This window comes from Lissotriton vulgaris, chromosome 7 (genome assembly GCF_964263255.1).
Source record: "Lissotriton vulgaris chromosome 7, aLisVul1.2, whole genome shotgun sequence".
NCBI classification, from domain to species: domain Eukaryota; kingdom Metazoa; phylum Chordata; class Amphibia; order Caudata; family Salamandridae; genus Lissotriton; species Lissotriton vulgaris.
In genome coordinates this window covers 521550997-521572907 of record NC_141695.1, presented here as the reverse complement: position 1 = coordinate 521572907, position 21911 = coordinate 521550997, and the positions used below count along the sequence as shown (strand labels likewise).

At 51.4% G+C, this 21911-nt stretch overlaps 1 protein-coding gene across 3 annotated transcripts in view; it reads right to left on the bottom strand.

Annotated features, from left to right (window-relative positions):
• TBCD (tubulin folding cofactor D) overlaps nucleotides 1-21911 on the bottom strand; it is a 2218561-nt gene that overhangs the window by 105104 nt on the left and 2091546 nt on the right. For all 3 annotated transcript variants that reach the window (XM_086930600.1, XM_086930601.1, XM_086930602.1), the window contains one exon: nucleotides 11502-11589. In XM_086930600.1, coding sequence (XP_086786726.1) covers nucleotides 11502-11589 — 88 coding nt within the window. The remainder of the gene's footprint in view (nucleotides 1-11501; nucleotides 11590-21911) is intronic.

Genomic DNA, 21911 nt, shown 5'->3' with positions numbered 1-21911 from the left:
CACTGATCCTGCCCCGTTCACTGCTCCTGCCCCGTTCACTGCTCCTGCCCCGTTCACTGCTCCTGCCACGTTCACTGCTCCTGCCCCGTTCACTGCACCTGTCCCGTTCACTGCACCTGCCCCGTTCGCTGCACCTGCCCCGTTCGCTGCTCCTGCCCCATTCGCTGCTCCTGCCTCGTCACTGCTCTTGGCCCGTCACTTTTCCTGCCTCGTCACATTTCCTGCTCCGTCACTTTTCCAGCCCCTGTCACCGCTCCTGCCCGTTCACTGCCCCTGCCAGTTCACTGCTCCTGTCCAGTCAGCACTCCTGCCCGATCACCGCTCCAGCCCCATCACTTCTCCTGTCCCTTCACTTCTCCTGCCCCGTTCACTGCTCTTATCCATTCACTGCCCCTATCCGTTCACTGCTCCTGCTGGTTAACGCTCCTGCCCATTCCTAATCACTGCTCCTGCCCCTTCACTTCTCCTGCCCCATCACTTCTCCTGCCCTATCACCTCTCCTTTCCTGTCACCTCTCCTATCCTGTCACTTCTCCTGCCCCATTTACTGCTCTTATCCGTTCACTGCCCCTATCCGTTCACTGCTCCTGCCGGTTAACTCTCCTGCCCATGTCTAATCACCGCTCCTGCCACTTCACTTCTCCTGCCCCATCACTTCTCCTGCCCAGTCACCTCTCTTGCCCAGTCACCTCTCCTGCCCCGTCACCTCTCCTGCCCCGTCACCTCTCCTGCACCGTCACCTCTCCTGCCCCGTCACCTCTCCTGCCCCGTCACCTCTCCTGCCCAGTCACCTCTCCTGCACAGTCACCTCTCCTGCACAGTCACCTCTCCTGCACAGTCACCTCTCCTGCCCCGTCACTTCTCCTGCCCCGTCACTTCTCCTGCCCCGTCACTTCTCCTGCCCAGTCACTTCTCCTGCCCAGTCACCTCTCCTGCCCAGTCACCTCTCCTGCCCAGTCACTTCTCCTGCCCCGTCACTTCTCCGGCCCCGTCACTTCTCCTGCCCCGTCACTTCTCCTGCCCGTCACTTCTCCTGCCCGTCACTTCTCCTGCCCGTTACTTCTCCTGCCCATTACTTCTCCTGCCCGTTACTTCTCCTGCCCAGTCACCTCCCCTGCCCTAGTACCTCTGTTTTCCTGTCGTCTCTTCTGTCCAGTCACTGCTCCTGCCCAGTTTACTCTGTGTACAACATTGACAAATTACACAAGGTGTCAAGTTCCCCACAGTACTCTGTCTGAGGAAAGCTCCTCTGTAATCACCAACTCTGATCTCACTGGCACTTGATATGCTAAAGGCAGAGGGTGGCGCATTGTCATTCGAAAGGGGATAATCAGCCTCAATCGGAATGACAATGGGCCTGCCCTCGGTCTGTGCGAGCTCAGGGAGGGGCTGCTGCAGCCTCTGGAGTTCAACAGAGAAGTGTGAGCAGCTCTGGAAGCTGAATGAAAAAAGTTATCGTTTTAAGTAGGACTATTCTTGCCGCCCGGGATTTTTTTTTCCAAGTAAGAAGTAGGGGAACTGAGTGAAATCATTTTTAGAAGTAGGGGCACGCCGTGCCCTTCCATCCCCGGCCATTTCTACCACTGGCTTGTGCGCATATGAAGCACAGAAGTGTGGGAGTGAGGGCAGGGCACGGCACATTTCACTGGAATGATTGGGAGAGCACCCTCCACACAGATGCTTTAAATACAGTGTTTCAAATTAAAAATGCACTCTAGGCGCCCATAAATTTACGGTGGCAAAAAAAGCAGCTTAGTCATGAGGGGCAGTGCCTATAACAGAGAGGATAGCCATTATTTTTTCTGGGGACAGAGCTTCCTCGTGTGATAAAGCAGCAATCTGTGAGACTTGCCATGTGCTCGGATTGACTGAGTACATCTCAATCTAGCGTCATTTTTCCTTCTCTGAGCTAGACGCCACCAAGTCGCCAACTTGATTAGTGGTCTAGTTGACTGCAGCCCTGCCCAGTGCCATGCATCAGGAGTTAGACTAAAGCATTTTAGTGCAGGTGTCCACATCACCACACTAAAATGCATTTATCTGTAATATAATTAGGGCTCCCGGTTTTTAAACATTTCTGTTATTTTGTGTTTTAAGAACAAATGGAGTGATGAAATGGTATATTTCCACATTTAAGTGATAAACATGCACTCATACTTTGATGCCTGTTGCGTTTAAGCAAATTAAGGAGTCAATATAGCAAAATATTGCACCCTCAGGCAAACTTTAGCATTATATACAAATATATATTAAAATATGCCTGTATTAAAACTTTTGACTCCCCATGCTGTCTATCTGCTCAGTTGCTGACCTGGAATTCATGATGGTCAGCATGTAAAGTCACTCACAGGAAGCACCATTTTCTGTATTGTTCCGCTTTTAAGAATGAAAAAAGACAGGAAACACATTGTTTTCTTTCTGTATGTATCTGTAAAAATAAGTAAAAACGAAAACTGGGAGCCCTAATTATAATGACACCGGACCCACAGGCCACATTTTTCTGTGTCAAAGCGCTGCTAGGATAAACAGTGACCTGGCAATGAGTATGCCCTTGTGGATCTGGAGCTTTGCATTTGTTCTTATTTTCCAGGAAGGCACCTGATAAGTGGCCACAGTGAGCTCAGGCTGGGAACATCAGCTTGTTCCGGTTTACGGTGTATGACACGGCAGCAGAAAGAATTGGAGTCTGCAAGCATATTCGCTTACAGAAGAGGACAGGAAATTTTACTACACAATAACGTCTCAAACCGGACTGAACGACAGTCGGTGCATGCATAACCCTGTAAGCAGGGCATAACATTATAGGAGCTTTTTCATTATAATCAAATGAGGACATAGATCCCTTTGGCCAGCCGGCTCGGAAGTAGAATCGGCGGAGACGTGAAGAGAATTAAGAGAAGTGACGAGCCTGACCGCCCTGAAGAAGTGAAAGGGTAATCCCCCATCGACAAAACATGTGTTGGCTGGGCGTTGTGAAATACAGATCAAGAACCGAATACAACAAATTACTCTTTGTTATGCAATGATTTAAGTTTTAATACTGTGTTAATATTTGCGTGTGCTGAGGATTGTTAGTGAGCGTTTTATTTTTTGTCACGCATCAGCCCCCACCACCACAGGAGAATAGCACCTTTGGTCCACAATGCAAACATGAAGAGGGTCACACTTACTGCCAGCAGGGGTGGATTGGCACTGCGGGCACTCGCCGAAGGGTCGTTGTCTCAGTCCACTCTGTGGGCCGGTTTCTTCCCCCTTTACCAGTCCACAGAGAGCACTGACAGGGAGAGGAAAGCAGCTTCGCGGTGTGGCAGGCCGTTCAGCGATGATCAGCTGTGGCCTCTCCTTGACCCACTGCCCTACCAAGCAATCATGCGGATGGTGGGCTGGGGAGGGGTGATTGTGTGCCAGAATCGGCCTCCCAGGGGGCCAGGTGTTGCTCAGACCTATGAGCCGTTTTCACCTCGACCCCCCTGTGGCCTTTTGCAGCCCAGAAACAGTGTTTGCATTAACACCTCGCCCACAGCCCTTCTCATTCAGGGCATGGTGGGCGAGGAAGAATGGGTCTCACTATGTGGGCCAGGTGATGTGGGGAACTCGCACCATCTTCACCTTAGCCTTCCCCCCCACCCCCATGGATGGCCCAGAAGCTGTGTTTTTGCCTTAGCCCCGCTCCTGCAACGCCATTGCCCTGAGGCATTGAAGGGCTGGGGAGGGCTGAGTAATTTACAAATAGCTGTGGCCTCGCTGTTTTTCAGGTGCTCCTGTACTGGGGAATAATTTTTTAAGAGAAAGGGGCCTCGCTGTTTTCAGATGCTCCTGTGCTGGAGGGCTGGGGAATCATTTTTTAATAGAAAGGGGTCTCGCTGTTTTCAGGTGCACCTGCGCTGGAGGGCTGGGAATAATTTGGTAATAGAGAGGGGCCTGGCTATTTTTCAGGTGCTCAGCTTGTAGGACATTGTCACCTTGGCCCTGTGTCCTTTCCAAGAACAATATCCTCCCACTTACATTCCTTGTGTGTTTCATGAAAGGGCACGCCGCGAATGTGGGCCACTTTTTTCGTCAGTGCCCGGGCCAAATTGTGATCCCAATCCGTGTGTGTGTGAGTGTGTTTTTTATATATTCTATTGGGAATAACTTCGGCGCCGATTGAGGAATCTGCGTGTAATTCTCCTTAAAATTGCTTCGCTCCTTCCCTGAAAGTTTCGGGGGGATTCGTCAAGCGGGGGCCGAAAAGGGGGGTCTCAAAATGTGTTATTCCCATTTTAATTTCCATAGGGACCTTTAGACACGGCTACAGCCCGAAGGGCTGAATGGAATTACACCAAACTTGGCAAAATGGTAGGGCCTGGTATGCAGATGTGCCTTTGCTATGTTTGGTGAAAATCCCTCCACTAGTTGTTGAGAAAATTGAATTTGAGAAAATTATATATCTATATGCGCTCACCGTACGGGCACTGATCGCGTACGGTACACGTACCGTACGCGTACGTGCGCGTACCCTTACGTGCGCGAGCGAGTTTTTGATTGGCTGGCAGTCGACTTTCAACATTCCAAACTGTCCAAACCAGGAAGTGTTGGCCACCATCTTGTTTTTCAGGAGAACTGAGGCACAAGAGAGCCCAAAACAAGAGTGGAAAACACGAAAAGGGGGCAGGGTAGAGACCCCCCAACCCTCTAGCCCTTCTCTGGGGGTCCCAAAAGGACCCCCAAGGGCAAAAAAAAAAAAAAAAAGCAAAAAAATCGCTGCGCGACTGTGCTGCAGCCGCCATTAAGTAGGGGAGGTGGAAGGGAGGAGAGGCTGGGAGGCGGGAGAGGGGAATTCTCAGGATGTGGGAGGGGCAACCGCGGCGAAAAGCAAAAGGAACAGGCAGGCACAAGAAAATAAAAACAGTGGTAGAATTAGAGCAAGATATAGATGGGCACAATAACAGTGGCACAACAGGGAAAACTTTAGAAAAAAAAAGATTGAGAAAGGTTACGGTGGTTGCAGGCAGTCTGGTCCCAGTTGGAGCTGGCAGCGGGCAGCAGGAGCGGACAGCAGCCTCGAAACTCCCAAGGAGGTGGTCAGGGTCTGGAGGCAAGAGATGGCACAGCAGAGCTGCGGGGAGAGAGTGGACCTAGACTGAGGGTCAGAGGTCTTACTCCCTTCTTGCAGATGTAATGGCTACCAGGAATGCAGTTTTTAGAGTTAAAAGTCTTAGAGGGCAGTTGTGAAGCGGCTCAAAGGGAGCGCACATCAAGTAGGCCAAGAGCAGATTCAAGTCCCACTGAGGCATAACAGAGGGAATAGGAGGAAAGAGATGAGTTATGCCCTTTAAGAAACGATTCACAACTGGGGACTTGAAGAGAGAAGGCTGATCAGGAAGCCTTAGAATGTCAGAAAGGTCTGAAATATAGCCCTTGATAGTGCCCAGAGCAAAGCCCTGCTGTACCAAAGAAAGGAGGAACAAGAGAACCTCAGAAAGAGGTGCAGAGGGGGATCCGCAGCCTTTGCTGTTCACCATGGCACAAATTTGTTCCATCGGCAGGCATATACCTCTTAGTGGAGGGACGCCTGGCTGCCAAGATTACATCACAGTCTTCGGGAGGCAAGTCAAATGACGTCAATTGCTGCCACTCAATTTCCACGCAAGGAGGTGGAGGCTGCGAAGTTCGGCTGAAGGGCCGTCCCCTGCTGCTGCAACTGAAGATCCTCCCGCAGAGACAATCTCATCGGAGGAACGATGGCCATGTTGAGAAGCTCGAGATACCAGACTTTTCGTCTCCAATCTGGAGCCACAAAAATAACTTGGGCCCAGTCGTGCTTGATCTTCTTCAGCACTCTGGGCAGAAGTGGTACAGGCGTACAACAGACCGCAACTCCACTTGCGATGAAAGGCGACGCCTAGAGAGTGCCGTCTTGGATATTCCGTGTTCTCTTCGGTGGCAATCAAATCTAACCAAGGCTCTTCCCACTGCTGAAAGAGACCGTGCACCACCTCTGAGTGAAGACACCATTTGGGATCCATCATACTCCTGCGGCTGCGTTCGTCCAGCTTGGCGTTCAGTGAACCTGCCAGGTGTTGAACCACCAAGGATATGCCCTGATGTTCCAGTCATGTCCAGAGGAGGAGGTCCTCCTCAGATTGGGTCCATGACCCCACCCCGCCTTGTTTGTTGCAGTACCACATGGCAGTGGTGTTGTCCGTGAACACTTGCACTACACTTCCATAGACACAGGGAAGGAATGCCTTCAGTGCAAGACGGATCACCCGAAGCTCCAGAAGGTTGATGTGGATCCCGGATTCCGCCGAAGACAAGAGGCTTCTGATCTCTGCCTCTCCCATGTGGCCGCCCCATCCCAGAAGGGATACGTCCGTCACCACTGTGTGTCTGGTTGGGGAAGGTAGAGGGATATGCCATTGACCCAATCCTGGTTCGTGAGCCACCACTACAATTGACGTGCAGTGCCCTCGGAGATCTGGATTCAATTGGACAGATTCCCCTGATGCTGAGCCTACTGGAACTTCAGGTCCCACTGCAGAGCCTGCATATGCCACCTGGCATGATCGAGCAGCAGGATGCAGGAGGCCATGAGGCCCAGCAGCCTCAGGGTCATCTTGACCGAAACCTGGGCTAGAGGCTGAAAGATCGGAATCATAGCCCAAATAACCCGGACTCTCTGTTCGGGAGGAAAAACCCAAAACCACCCTGTGTTCAGAACCGCTCTGCTGAAGAGGAGCTTCTGAGAGGGGATAAGGTGTGACTTTGGCACATTGATGGAGAACCCCAGCGAATACAGGAGGTCGGCCATAGTCTGGAGGTGGATGACGAGAGTCTGGGGCGAGCCCACCTTCAAGAGCCAGTCGTCGAGATAGGTGAATACTGGAACCCCTGATAAGCAAAGATAAGCTGCGACCACCGCCATCACTTTCGTAAACATCCGAGGGGCACTGGTACGGTCAAAGGGGAGCACAGTAAACTGAAAGTGCTCATGGCCTACCGTGAACCGTAGGTAATGCCGATGGGCAGGCAGGACGGGGATGTGAAAGTAAGCGTCCTGCAAGTCCAATGCTACCATCTAGCCTCCAGGGTCGAGGGCAGACAGGACCTGAGCGAGCATCAACATCTTGAACTTCTCCTTCCGGAGGAAGCGGTTAACATTCCTGAGATCCAAGATAGGACGCAGGCCCTTGTCCTTCTTGGGTACCAGAAAGTAGTGGGAGTAACTACCACAACCTACTTCTGGGGCAGAAATGTCCTTGAAGTGCTCTATTGTGTTGCCCGCTTTGTCGCCGAAAAGGCGACGGCCATCAAAGAGCATGTCCATAAGAGTATTCTGGACATCCCCAGAAAAGCCAGTCGGTCTCATCCAGGCGTAGCATCGAAGGGCTAACAACATGGAATTCGTCCTGCCTAGAGAGTCGGCTGTATCCAGCCCACAACTGATGGTAAACTTTGCTGCGTCCCTCCATGCAGCGACAGCCTGGAAGAGTAGTGTCCGGGCCTCCTCCGGGCACTGAGGCAGCACTTGGGCAACCATGTCCCACACAGAGTGGGAATAACAGCCCAATGGACATGCAGTGTCCCAAGTTGGCAGAAGAAAAAATCTTTTTTCCAAGATAATCCAGCTTCTTGAATTTCCTATCTGGTGGAGCAGTAGGGAATGCACCCTTGCAAGTGGAGGCTTGGACCACCAGGAGTGGGGAGTTGGGAGAGGAAAGTGGAGTCGGCCATGGCTGGGCGGGGGCATCAGGCGATCATCCTATCCAAGGGATCCTCCGTATTGGGTCTGGACCAGGTGCCCAAAATAACGTTGGTGAGGCCCTCATTAAACTAAAGCAGGGGCTCCGAAGAGCTCACTTGCGGTTGAAGCACCTCTGTCAGGAGGTTAGTCCTGACTGCCTCAGTAGGAGTGAACAGGGGCACAACCCCCCACTCGGCGCCAGATCCGGCATCCGGCGATGTCGGTCCGGCTCCGTGTTCACATCAGGATAGGGGTCGGGGTCGACTCCAGCTGGGGGCCCGACCTGAGTCAAATGCGGTTGCATTGCTGGAGGAAGTGGCCCCGGTGGATGCGTAATGAGATCAACCGGAGCCGATCTGGATCCAGGCCTGTATCCAAGGGGGTACAAAAGGGGTTGGTGATGGACGGAACATCTGAACCAATCAAACACGCACACCCAGTCAAAAGATCTGGGTTTAATCCATCACCGTTCTTTAGCCCACTCTGCCACCCCAGTTCAGACATGGCTATATGCAAATCAGTCTGACCCTGTGCCTCATGGGAACAGTCCAGCCCAAACTGCCAAGCCATGTCTTCCCTGGACCAGAAACAAGCTTCCGAGGACCGGTTTCTGGCATTCCAGCCGTCTTCAGCCCAGCTTGCTTGAATCCAGTGGCAAAGTGAGCAAAGGACTCACGTCTGATGGATCAAACCCAGATCTTTTGACTGGGTGTGAGTGTTCGATTGGTTCAGATGCTCCGTCCATCACCACCCCCTTTTGTACCGCTTTTGGCCGCCATAAGTGTGGCAGGGTATGCTCAGACGTGAGTCCCTTGCTCACTTTGCCACTGGATTCAAGCAAGCCGGGCTGAAGACGGCTAGAATGCCAGAAACCGGTCCACGGAAGGCATGGCTTGGCAGTTCAGGCTGGACTGTTCCCATGAGGCACAGGGTCAGACTGATTTGCATATAGCCATGTCTGAACTGGGGTGGCAGAGTGGGCTAAAGAACGGTGATGGATCATACCCAGATCTTTTGACTGGGTGTGAGTGTTTGATTGGTTCAGATGCTCCGTCCATCACCACCCCCTTTTGTACCGCTTTTGGCCGCCATAAGTGTGGCAGGGTATGCTCAGACGTGAGTCCCTTGCTCACTTTGCCACTGGATTCAAGCAAGCCGGGCTGAAGACGGCTGGAATGCCAGAAACCGGTCCTCAGAAGCTTGGTTCCGGTCCAGGGAAGGCATGGCTTGGCAGTTCGGGCTGGACTGTTCCCATGAGGCGCAGGGTCAGACTGATTTGCATATAGCCATGTCTGAACTGGGGTGGCAGAGTGGGCTAAAGAACGGTGATGGATCAAACCCAGATCTTTTGACTGGGTGTGAGTGTTTGATTGGTTCAGATGCTCCGTCCATCACCACCCCCTTTTGTACCGCTTTTGGCCGCCATAAGTGTGGCAGGGTATGCTCAGACGTGAGTCCCTTGCTCACTTTGCCACTGGATTCAAGCAAGCCGGGCTGAAGACGGCTGGAATGCCAGAAACCGGTCCTCGGAAGCTTGTTTCCGGTTCAGGGAAGGCATGGCTTGGCAGTTCGGGCTGGACTGTTCCAATGAGGCACAGGGTCAGACTGATTTGCATATAGCCATGTCTCATCTGGGGTGGCAGAGTGGGCTAAAAAACGGTGATGGATCAAACCCAGATCTTTTGACTGGGTGTGAGTGTTTGATTGGTTCAGATGCTCCGTCCATAACCACCCCCTTTTGTACTGCTGTATCCAAGGGGGGCCTGCGGCACTGGAGCCGCTGGCAGAGAATGTAAATGTAAATGTAGTAGTATTTGTATAGTGCACCGAATCGACCCCCGAAGGGGTATCTCAGGCGCTTGTCCGCATACCGCTGTGGAACCCTTCCTGACTTTTCCCTGTGAAGTGCCCACTCCTGGGCACCCCCAAGGTGGAGCCAGGCATCCTAGCGTTGTTGGGGCTGTTGTGGAGGTTAAGCAAGCTATTGCCCAGAGTTGCAGCATGGGGCCCATGATTAGAATAGGCACCGAGGCGAGAATTGTCAGGTCCGAGGAAATTGAGCCCAAGACCCGCTGAGGCGGGAATTGAACCCTGGTCCCGGGCCAGAACTCTGTATCAGGGTCTGCCGCTCTAACCATTGAGCCACACTCCTCCACATTGTGATTGGCTCAGCGGTAATCTTAGCTGGACTCCCCCCGACAGCAACTTCTGCCTATGACGCTGTTGAAAACTCCTAGCGGAGTCGGTGGCACTCATCGATCTTTCTTATATGGTCCCGCTAACATCTAAAAAGAGTGGGCGGACCATCAAGTAAGAGGATGGTGAAACCGTCCAAAAATTGACGAAGGGACCAGATCCGCCAAGATTGAAATCAGGCCCATTATCTTAAAGAACACTTAATCGTCATGACTTTTGTCATGCAAGTAACAATTCTTTAGCTTTTTTGTGTCACTTCAGTAAATGCTTTTTAATGTTTTTGTCAGGTCTAAGTTCGTGCCTCATCCTGTAATAGCTTCCCTATAGGCTTTCTTTGTTCCCACATTGAGATGGCCTTACTATAAGTTAGCTGACCCAAAGTCCAACAATGCTGGAGTGTTTATTTTCTTTAATATACTGGTGGCTTCTATACATTGCAACTGGGCAAACTTTATAAAAATTATTTCACAGTAAGGAAGAATAATTAAGACTTAAAGTTGTACAATTATGATTTGTGTAGGAGCAATACATGTGAATACAGTTACTGAAATTGAGGTAAATGAAAAACAAGTAAGGGAGCCTTCATTATATCTAATTCTATTTCTATGTCACAGAAACAAAAACAAGACTTTAAAGCTATACTGAAGGGTCTGACACTACCAGACCTTTGTTTCAAATAGAAATAAAAGCAGATCTATATTGGTGGGCCTTTTGGCTATCAGACCTTCACTCCTCCTTTGGTTTATTTGCAAATTAATTATTGAATGGTGAGGAAGTAAATTACAGCAGAACAATAATGAAAAGTATCCTAATGCACAACTCTATAGAAATAACTTCTAATTTCCTTTCTAAATTTTACATATATTAACACGCATTGGCAAAGCTAAGGCATCTGACTTTAAAACGCCAACACACGTAAGCACTAGCACACACACAAATGCAAGTTGAATCCCTTTTCACTATAAAGCCAGATATGTTGCCTTTGCATTGGTCTTTCAAATGTTATATCCAGTATGTTTTTAATCCTAATAACATGGTATGATTTTTGAGTGTACATAATTAGCCAACTTTTTTATTTGGATCTTTTTACTGCAACCTCAGTTGCGCCACCTTGTTGCTCTGTTTGTCCTGTACAAACTGTGGAACTGAACACCCTCTTTGGCCCTTTCTTCCGTCTTGACACGTCTATCCGTATGTATAGGGATTTCATTGTGACAGAGCAACCATTTATTCTAAATGAAACGCCAGATTCATCAGGGACATCAATTAAAAAGGTTGACCTTTTTATGTTGATGTTTTTACTGCAAACTTCGTTGTGCCACTTTTGTCGCTGTTTGTCCGGTACAAACACTGTGGAATTTACACTCTGTTAGCCCTTTGTTTCGTCTTGACACTTCTATCCCAATGTAGAGGGATTGTGGCCACTCCTATATTAAGTCAATATCTGATTAATCAGGGACATCACTAAAAAAGGCCAAACATCTTACTTGTCAATGGAGATGCTGCATTATGAAGAATCTGCGAGTATCATCAATTAACAAGACACGTTTATGCTGTAGCAGTCACAACAGTGTACTTACGATTGGAAAAGGATGGCAGAGTAGAACAAACAGCTGGAATAAAATCTTCTTTCTAATGTCACCTCGAAACTGAATCAGGCCACAAAATCTAGTGTGAAAAGGAATTAGTACACTTAAGTGTGAGCGATGACATGTGTGAAATGACTTTTGAATGGGGTTTCAATGGCCAACAGAAGAGCATACCTTTAGACAAAGCACATACAAATTTGTCAAGAAAGCCACAACCAAACGAACTTAGAAGTAACCAAAGCCACACTGTGATGTAAATAATTGGTCGTATTTTATTAAATATAATTTGCTTTGCACTACCTTCAAAGCTGCAATCTGCCACTGCCCTGCAAAAGTCAAGGTGCCATTCATACAACAGTTCAAGATTGTAATCCTTGCCTTTGACCCACCAAATTCACAAAAAAAAAAAAAAAATACTTTCTACCTTTTAAAATTGTGAACATTTGAGAAAGTGACCAAAACTAAGTTTTCTTTTTTCAATCAGAACAGATTAGCGAACAGCCATTCCAGTGCCAGATAGTTATGTACAATACACAAAGTGACATATAAAAAGTTACTTACCTTCGGTAACAATCTTTCTGGTGGATACACTATCTAACGGCAGATTTCTCACCTTGTGACTATTTCCCAGGCATCAGAATAGATCTAGACACTTTAAAGTAGTCCTCCTGCGCACCTATAGATACATTGTGGTCGGACACTGTTTTCGCTGCAGAAGTGATCAACGGAGCCTCAGATAAGCACCTCCCTGCCTGCTGATGTCCCTAACATTCTAAGGGTATCCGCACCCTCTTACCCTCAACATATCAGAAGACTGGCATGGGCAGGGAACAGATTTCTAAATTGAGACTTTTTTCGTTGAAAAAGAGTTCAGTTTCACAGAACAGGGAGGTGGGAGGGTCGGTGAAAAATCTGTAGTTAGATAGACCTCTAGATTGGGATCTTCTTAGTTAGAAAAAGAGCCCAGCTCGCAGCACGGAGGTGTGATGGTCGATGAAAAAATCTGCAGCTACAAAGAGCGTATAGCAAAAAGAACGTTACAAAAGGTAAGTAACTTGGGGCCACATGTCCAAAACTTTGATATAGTAAGCTCCTAATTGCAATTTCCTGCGAAACACAATCAGGAAATAGCATTTTCAAATATGTTTAAGTATTTTGAGTTTAATGTGCAATTCCCAGAGAGTCACAAATTGACCTACCTCATGAATATTAATTAGGCAGGTCTCGGTTTGTATCCCATTGGGAATTGCTAAAATCACATGGATGGTGGTGGCCTGCTAGGGTCAGCAGACCACCATGTCTGAAGAAAATGGTATGTGTTTAAAAAAAAAATGAAAGGTTTCCTTTACATTTTTTAAGAGTAGGCAGTGGTCAGGGAGAACAATGTCTTCTCAAAAAATGTTGCCAACCATTCTCGTAGGGGACTCCCTTGGGGACTCCTTGCCATTTGCAAATGGGTTAGCACAATATTTCAAATGTCAGTAAATTGTGAATGTTTTCCAACAGTGTTTTAGTCGCAAAACATTTATACATGCAATTTGAATTCAGTATTAGGAAGAGACGCCCTCAACACGCCCCTTCCTAATACCTAATCGTAAATCCCAAATAGTGATTCCGTAACAAGATACTGAATCACTATGTGGGCTTTGCATATGCCATAAAGCCTTTTTGCATTCACAAACAGGCGGATTCTGTGAATCAGCCCATTTGCGACCAGCAGTAAGGTTAGTACATGTGGCCCTATTTCATTTGATAAATACTACAAACTGAAGATTGATCACCTAGTGAATAGATACCTTAGCTGTCTCCCCCGATGTTGCGCCTGTGAACTGGCTCAAACCAAAAAGTCTTGCAGGACAAAATGGGCAAAATGTCCCTCTTGATGGAACTGAATGTCGGAGCAGTAGTGCTTTGTGTATGTATGTACCGATGTCCACATTGCCATTCGACAAATATCCAGAGCAGATACTTCAGAGACTTGTACAGTGGTAGCAACCTTCATTCCCATGGAAAGATCCAGTAAGTCCTCTGGAGGCAGCATTTTGGCCTATGCACAGCAGATCCTAATGCAGAGAACAGTCCATCTACAGATGTTCTGTTTTGCCCCTGTGAAACCAAGAACGAGCTGATTGTACACCTCAAGTTCTTTGGTGCAATTTATATAGAAACTTGGTGCCCTCTTGGGGTCTGAATGACAAAGTCTCTCTTCTTCCTTAGAGGGGTAGGTGGGACAGTTCATTACGGAAGTCTGATGGTATGCCCAGCATGAGATGGAGTGACCGCTCTCTGGAGAAAGGAACCTCGGGTCCTCAACACCAGCTTATCTGGGAAGAAAGTAGTGTAAAGCAGATTGACAGAAAGAGTATGCAGCTCGCTCACATGTGTCGCTGAAGTTATGGTGATGAGACCATTTTTAATGTCAAGAGTTTTAATGGAGAACTGCGCAACTGCTCAAAAAAACAAGTTATTCTCTTCGGTAACGCCTTATCTGGTAGAGACTATCTAGCTGCAGATTCCTTACTTTTGAATATTTCCCAGGAGTCAGACTGGATCCAGAAACTTTTGTGCAGTACCTCTGCACGTCAGTAGGTGCAGTTGTTTGGCTCTGCATCATTAGGTGTATCATAAATGATGTGCACGTTGCCAATATAGGCGCCACCACAGCAAACTGACATCAGTCTCTTTTCATGATATTTCAGTGCCTGAAGAATACAGCCACAACAGAATGCTGATGAACCAGTGTGCAGACACTAAGTACTTGCAAGGGTCAACCCTATGATGAGAAATCCATTTGCAGATTGGGGAGGATGGGTGAGCTGGTAAGGCATCTGCAGCTAGATAGAGTCTCTACCAGATAAGGCATTTGAGAAGGTAAGTAACTTGTTCATATGATAAAGATTTCCAGCCAGATACCTTACCTTAGAATAAATACACAAGCAATACCTTCGCAGGTGGGTATGCAAATAGATTTAGACTAGGAAGTTTCTGGCGGACTGAACGGGCAAAGTTGGTAAACAAGCACTTTGGCGCCCCAGTTACAGCATGACTGATGATCAGGACTGGAACTTCCGGAGCTAATGCAATATTCGCATCCTTGGCTTTAGTGGAACGAGCATGCAAGTCCTCAGAGTGCAGAGCAGTTTTTGATACAGAGCACAATCTATCTTGAGATGGTTCTTTTCTGCACAGCTTTTCCTTTCTGTGCTCTGGCAAACCAAAATGAGGAGCGGATCATCCACCCGGTGTTCCTTAGTACGATCAATATAATGCTCTTTTTGGCTCTAGGCAATGGAGTTTCCCCTCCTCTTTAGAAGGGTGAGCGCGGGCAAAGGCTGGCATTCTGATGGTCTGACCAACATGGAAGGGTATCACTACTTTTGTCAGAAAAAAGAGGCATGAGTTCGGAGAACCAGTTTGTCTGGGAAGAATGTGTGTTGTGGAGGGTGCATGGATAGCTTTTGCAGTTACCTAACCCTCCTGAAAACAAGAAATGCTGTTTTTAACAGTTAGAAGACATAGACAGCAGTTGTGCAATAGCTCAAAGGGTAAGTACATCAAGAACGTCAAGACTAGGTTCAAGTCCCATTGGGGTATACTAAAGAGATTTGGAGGGAAGATGTGTTGAACAAGTTACTTACCTTCGGTAACGATATATCTGTAAGAAACATTAGTTAGTGTTAGATTCCTTACCTTAGAATATCCCCAGGCGTCAGTCTGGATCCGGAAACTTTTGCGTAGCAGTACCCCTGCGCGTCGGTAGGCGTCGTCTGCAGGCGTCCCCTGCGGCTCCGCGTCCGTCGTTGGCGTCGTGCGCCGTGATGACGTCGCTGGAGTATATAGACGCCGCCTCCGCGCGCTGACGTCAGTTCTTTGCACACAGCATTTCCGCGCCAGGAGACGCAGAGCCATGAGAGAACCAACACTGGTGCCATGTAAAAACTAGGGCCCTGAAAGGGATGACCTTAACCCTAGGTATCAGTTCGCAGAACGGGGAGGATGGGTGGGTTCGGTAAGGAATCTAACACTAACTAATGTTTCTTACAGATATATCGTTACCGAAGGTAAGTAACTTGTTCATCTGAAAGAAACACGTTAGTGTTAGATTCCTTACCTTAGAATACATACCCCAGCAATACCAACCCCGGTGGTGGGTCTGCGAACCAATACAAAACTACACCAGAAAGTCCTGGAGGACAGAACGGCCAAAGAAGCCATCCCTCCGGACTTGACTGTCCAGGCAGTAGTGCCTCGCAAAGGTGTGCAGCGAGGCCCACGTAGCCGCTTGGCAAATGTCCTGCAAGGGGACTCCCCGGCCCAGGGCAGTAGTAGCCGCCGTGGCCCGAGTGGAATGGGCCCTCAGCCCAACAGGAGGCTCCTTCCGAGCCAAAGAGTAGCACGCTTTGATGCAGAGGACGACCCATCGAGAGATGGTTCGCTTACAAACCGCCCGTCCCTTCTTCGCACCCACGTAGCCAACAAACAGTTGGTCATCCACCCGGAACTGGCGTGTGCGATCCATGTAGAATGAAAGCGCACGTTTTGGGTCCAGACGGTGGAGCCGCTCTTCATCCTTTGAAGGATGCGGAGGCGGGAAGAAGGAAGGGAGGGTGTTGGACTGCCCGATGTGAAAGGCCGAAACAACCTTGGGCAGGAAAGAAGGTCTAGTCCTCAGAACCACCTTGTCAGGATGAATGGACAGGAAAGGAGGTTGGACAGAAAGAGCCTGGAGCTCACTCACTCTCCTGGCAGAGGTGATGGCAACCAGGAAAGCCGTCTTTAAAGTCAGGAGACGGAGAGGACAAGAATGAAGGGGCTCAAAGGGAGCACACACCAGGAAGGTCAGAACCAGGTTCAAATCCCACTGAGGCATCACAAACGGAACAGGTGGAAACATGTGAGTGATGCCTTTTAAGAACCGAGTTACAATCGGGGATTTGAACAAAGAAGGCTGATCAGGAAGCCTCAAAAAGGCTGAAAGGGCAGAAAGGTAGCCCTTGATAGTGCCCAGAGCAGAGCCCTGCTGGGCAAGAGAAAGAAGAAACAGAAGAACCTCCGAAAGAGGGGCAGAGAGAGGATCCACAGCCTTTGCTGTGCACCATGCCACAAATCTGTTCCACCGACAGGCGTATACCGACTTAGTGGAGGGACGCCTGGCTGCCAGAATAACATCACAGACTTCAGGAGGCAAGTCAAATGGCCTCAACTGCCGCCGCTCAATCTCCAAGCATGGAGGTGGAGACTGGACAGGTTCGGGTGGAGGACCGTCCCCTGCTGCTGCGACAGAAGGTCCTCCTGAAGAGGCAGGCGGATCGGGGGACCGACTGACATGCTGAGTAGCTCGGGATACCAGTACCTTCGAGCCCAGTCCGGAGCCACAAGGATAACTTGGGCCCGGTCGCGCCTGATCTTCTTCAGCACTCTGGGCAGAAGTGGTATAGGCGGAAAGGCGTATAACAGACCGCAACTCCACTCGCGCCGAAAGGCGTCGCCGTGCGAGTGCCGTCTTGGAAACTCCAAAGCGCAGAACTGATGACATTGCGCGTTCTCTTCTGTGGCGAATAGATCTAACCAAGGCTCTCCCCATTGCAGAAAGATGCCTTGCGCCACGTCCGAGTTCAGACGCCATTCGTGATCCATCGAGCACCGACGGCTGAGTTCGTCCGCCCTGGCGTTCAGAGAACCTGCCAGGTGTTGAACCGTCAGAGTCACGCCCTGACGTTCCAGCCATTGCCAGAGGCGCAGAGCCTCCTGGCAAAGGGTCCACGACCCCACTCCGCCCTGTTTGTTGCAGTACCACATGGCGGTGGTGTTGTCGGTGAACACCTGCACTACACTCCCGTTGACAAAGGGGAGGAATGCCTTCAGTGCCAGACGAATCGCCCGCAGCTCCAACAAGTTGATATGGAGCCGGGACTCCGCCGGAGACCAGATGCCTCTGATCTCCGCCTCTCCCAAGTGGCCACCCCAGCCCTGGAGGGACGCGTCCGTCACGACAACGTGCTCCGGTTGGGGAAGGGAGAGGGACTTGCCCCTGACCCAATCGCGGTCCGTAAGCCACCACTGCAGTTGTCTCGCAGTGCCCTCCGAGATCAAGACGTGGTCGGACAAGTTGCCCTGATGCTGGGCCCACTGAAACTTCAGGTCCCACTGCAGAGCCCGCATCCGCCACCGGGCGTGATGCATCAGAAGGATGCAGGAAGCCATCAGTCCCAGCAGCCGCAGCGTCAACCTGACCGAAACTCGGGATAGCGGCTGAAAGATGGGAATCAAAGCCTGAATATCCCGAACCCGCCGTTCCGGAGGATAAACCCGAAACTGCGCCGAGTCCAGAACCGCTCCGATGAAGAGGAGCTTTTGAGAGGGGCACAGGTGTGATTTCGGCACATTGATGGAGAACCCCAGGTCGTGCAAGAGGTCTGCCGTCATCTGAAGGTGGTGGACGACTGTCTGGGGCGAGCCCGCCTTCAACAACCAGTCGTCTAGGTAGGGGAAGACTGAAACCCCTAACCTGCGCAGATGGGCTGCGACCACCGCCATCACCTTTGTGAACACCCGTGGGGCGCTGGTAAGGCCGAAGGGGAGCACGATAAACTGAAAGTGCTCCAGGCCTACCGTGAACCGCAGGTAACGCCGGTGGGCCGGCAGGACGGGGATGTGAAAATAGGCGTCCTGCAAGTCCAACGCTACCATCCAGTCTTGCGGGTCTAGAGCAGCCAAGACCTGAGCTAACGTCAACATCTTGAACTTCTCCTTCCGGAGGAAGCCGTTGACGTTCCTTAGATCCAAGATAGGACGTAGGCCCCCTTGTCCTTCTTGGGCACCAGAAAGTAGTGGGAGTAACAACCACGCCCTACTTCTGGCCCAGGAACGCGCTCGATGGCCCCCTTGGCCAAGAGGGCCGTAACTTCCTCCTGCAGAAGTGTCAAGTGGTCCCCCGACACACGGTGGTTCTGCGGTGGCATGGCTGGAGGAGAGGTCTCGAAGGGGAGGGAGTAGCCCCTTCGGACAATTTGCAGCACCCACCTGTCCGAAGTGATTGTGCGCCAGTGAGCGTGGTGATGGCGAACCCTGCCACCCACTGGCGTCACATGGGGCCGAAAGCACGGACTAGGAGGATTTTGGGGTAGATGCTGCGGGGGAGGGTGTGGTCTGACCCCGCCGTTGTCCCCGACCGCCACCACGGCGGTTTCCACGGCCGCCACCGCGTTGAAAGGATTGTTGCGGCGCGTGGCTGGCAGCACGTGTGGGGGCGCCCCTTCCTTGGCCACGAAAGGGGCGAAACGAACCCAGTTGCTGACGCTGGGTCGAGAGACCCAAGGACTTGGCCGTGACCCTAGAGTCCTTGAAGCGTTCCAGCGCGTGGTCCGCCTTGTCACCGAACAGGTGACAGCCATCAAACGGCATGTCCATCAGGGTATTCTGGACATCAGCCGAAAAATTGGCGGATCTCAGCCAGGCGTGGCGACGAATCGCCACCGTCGTAGACATAGCTCTGCCCAGCGAGTCGGTCGTATCAAGACCACACCGAATTGAATATTTCGCTGCATCTCGGCCCTCAGCCACAGCCTGACCGAGTTTTGCCCGCACCTCCATGGGGCATTCTGGCAGCAGCTCCGCGACCGTATCCCACACAGAGTGGGTGTAGCGGCCCAAGAGGCAGGCGGTGTTGCAAGACCGCAGGCCCAAACTAATGGACGAGAAGACCTTTTTGCCAAACTGGTCATACCTCTTGGATTCCCGGTCGGGCGGGGCCGACGGGAATGCGGACTGGGAGGTCGAGGCCTGGATCACCAGACTCTCAGGAGTGGGGTGGGTAGACAGATACTTGGGGTCGTCCGGACAAGGACGGTGGCGCCTGGCCACGTTCCGATCAACAGGCGCACCTGAAGCGGGCCTGGACCACGTGCCCAACAGAACGTCTGACAAGGCTTCATTAAACGGCAGCAGTGGCTCCTGTGGGCATGACTGCGGTTTGAAGACCTCGGTGAGGATGTTAGGCCTCACGGCCGCGACGGGGTGCTCAAGGTTTAAGGCCTTGGCAGCCCTCATCAGCACCACAGAATAGGCAGCTCCCTCCACCGATGCCACGGAAGGAGGAGAGATCAAACCAGGGTTAGGAGAGTCGTCCAAACCACTGGCATCCCCCAAGTCACCTGTCCAGTCCGGGTCATACTGGCACTCGCGTGACAGAGGGTCCTCGGACCCCTCCCAACCTTCACCGTACTCCTCATCCTCTCCGTATTCGGAGTCAATGATGAAGACCGGCTCCTCGGGGTTCATGGGCCCCATCGGCGCCGGGACCGGCGTCGAGCGACGCCCGTCCGGCGCCGCGTCCGGCGTCGGAGAAGGTAAGGGGACGGCGCCGCCCGGAGCCGGCGTCGGAACCCCACCGCCGGCCGGAGCCGGCACTGGAGAACCGGCGCCGCGCGGGGGCGGCGTCGGGGGTAACCCCGATGGCAACGGCGCCGGGGAGGCCGGAAGACCAGCCGGCGCCGATCCCGAAGGCCCTTGCGGCGCCGGGGTCGGAGCCGTCGGCGGCGCCGGGGCCGGAGCACCCGACGGCGCCGAGGCAGGGACACCCGAACCGCCAGGGCCCCCAGACGGTAGCACTGGGCCCGAAGGCACCGTAGGCCCCGTCGGAGAAGCGAGCGCCCTCATGGCCATGAGGAACGCCTCGATCTCCTCAGGCGTCGCGCCATGCCCAGGGACCGGAGGGTATGAGGCAGGCCGCGCCGGCGACTCTCGCGGAGCCGCGGGGTTGGGGTCACCCGAGCCCCCGGCCGCATCGCGCGAGCGTCGGGGGGAGTCGGGGGTACGATGACGACGCCCCGACTTCTTGTGCTTCCTACCTGACGAGCCTGACGAGTGGTGTCGACTTCCGGAACGCTCGGCGCGGCTCCGCGACCGCTCCCTCGAACGCTCTCTCGACCTCCGGCCGGACCGGGACCGCTCCCGGTCCCGACGTGGGGCCGACACCCGGAGCTCCAGCAGCTTGCGGGACCGCTCCCGCCTAGCCTTGTTGGTGAGGGCCCGGCAGTCGACACAGGAGTCCACGTCGTGGTCGGGGCCCAGACACCGGAGACAGAGGCGGTGATGGTCCGTGACCGACATCGTGCGCTCACAGTCATCGCAATTCTTAAACCCAGGCATCCTATCAGGCACAGTAAGAGAAAAAACAATCGAAAAACTTGGTCAAAGACCGGAGTACTGCTCTTCAGATCTGCGTCCACTGGCGCGGAAAAAAGAAGAACGGACGTCAGCGCGCGGAGGCGGCGTCTATATACTCCAGCGACGTCATCACGGCGCACGACGCCAACGACGGACGCGGAGCCGCAGGGGACGCCTGCAGACGACGCCTACCGACGCGCAGGGGTACTGCTACGCAAAAGTTTCCGGATCCAGACTGACGCCTGGGGATATTCTAAGGTAAGGAATCTAACACTAACGTGTTTCTTTCAGATATTCTTTTACAAGACGCGTCACCACAGGTGACTTAGACAGGAAGGGCTGGTCCAGCAATAGCAGGAAAGCCGATAAGGCAGAAAGATACCCTTTAACTGTGCCCAAAGCAAAGGCTTACTGGGCTAACAAAAGAATAAATAACAACACTTCAGTCAAAGGAGTAAAAAGGGTATCAACATTTTTGATAGCACTCCAAGCCACAAATCCATATACTGTCTTGGTTGAGGGACACATGCCTGTCAGAATGACAAAACAAACTTCTTCAGGGATGTCAAAAACTGCCAATTGCCGCTGCTTAGTCTCCATGCATGAAGGCAGCATGGATGTAGGTTAAGAGTGTAGGATCCTACCAGCGACGGAGGACTGAAAGGCGGACAAAGACTGGTGCCAGCGGGCAGAACAGCTGGTTTACACAGCAAGAGGCTACCCTAACAATTGGGAAAAAGTGTGGGGCAATTGGAGGGCCTACAGGGGATATGGCGGATAGGATCAGTGGGCAGGCAGTTGCACAGTAAAGGAAGAGAAGGCGTAATCTGCATATCGATCTAAATCCACACATCTGGATTTAGTTGTGAGGCATTAAGGCACACTGCTTATGTGCTGTCATCATTGCATGGTTTGTGAAGCCTATTGATCGGTTCTCAATAAAAAGATTTACATAAAAAAAAAGGAGTGCAGGACCCTGCCCAGCTGCTGCAACCTAAGATCCGCCTGAAAGGCCAGTCTAATCGGAGGATCGATGCTTAATCTCAGGAGGGAGGTTTACCATAATCTACATGCCCATTTTGGAGACACAAGAATGACTTGGGCCTTGTAGTTTCTGATCCTCAGAGGATAGGCCGAATACAGCACTGTGTCCAAAATTACTCCAATGAAAGAGAGCATCTAAGAAGGAGTCAGGTGTGACTTTGGCACGTTATTAGTGAACCCCAGTAAAAG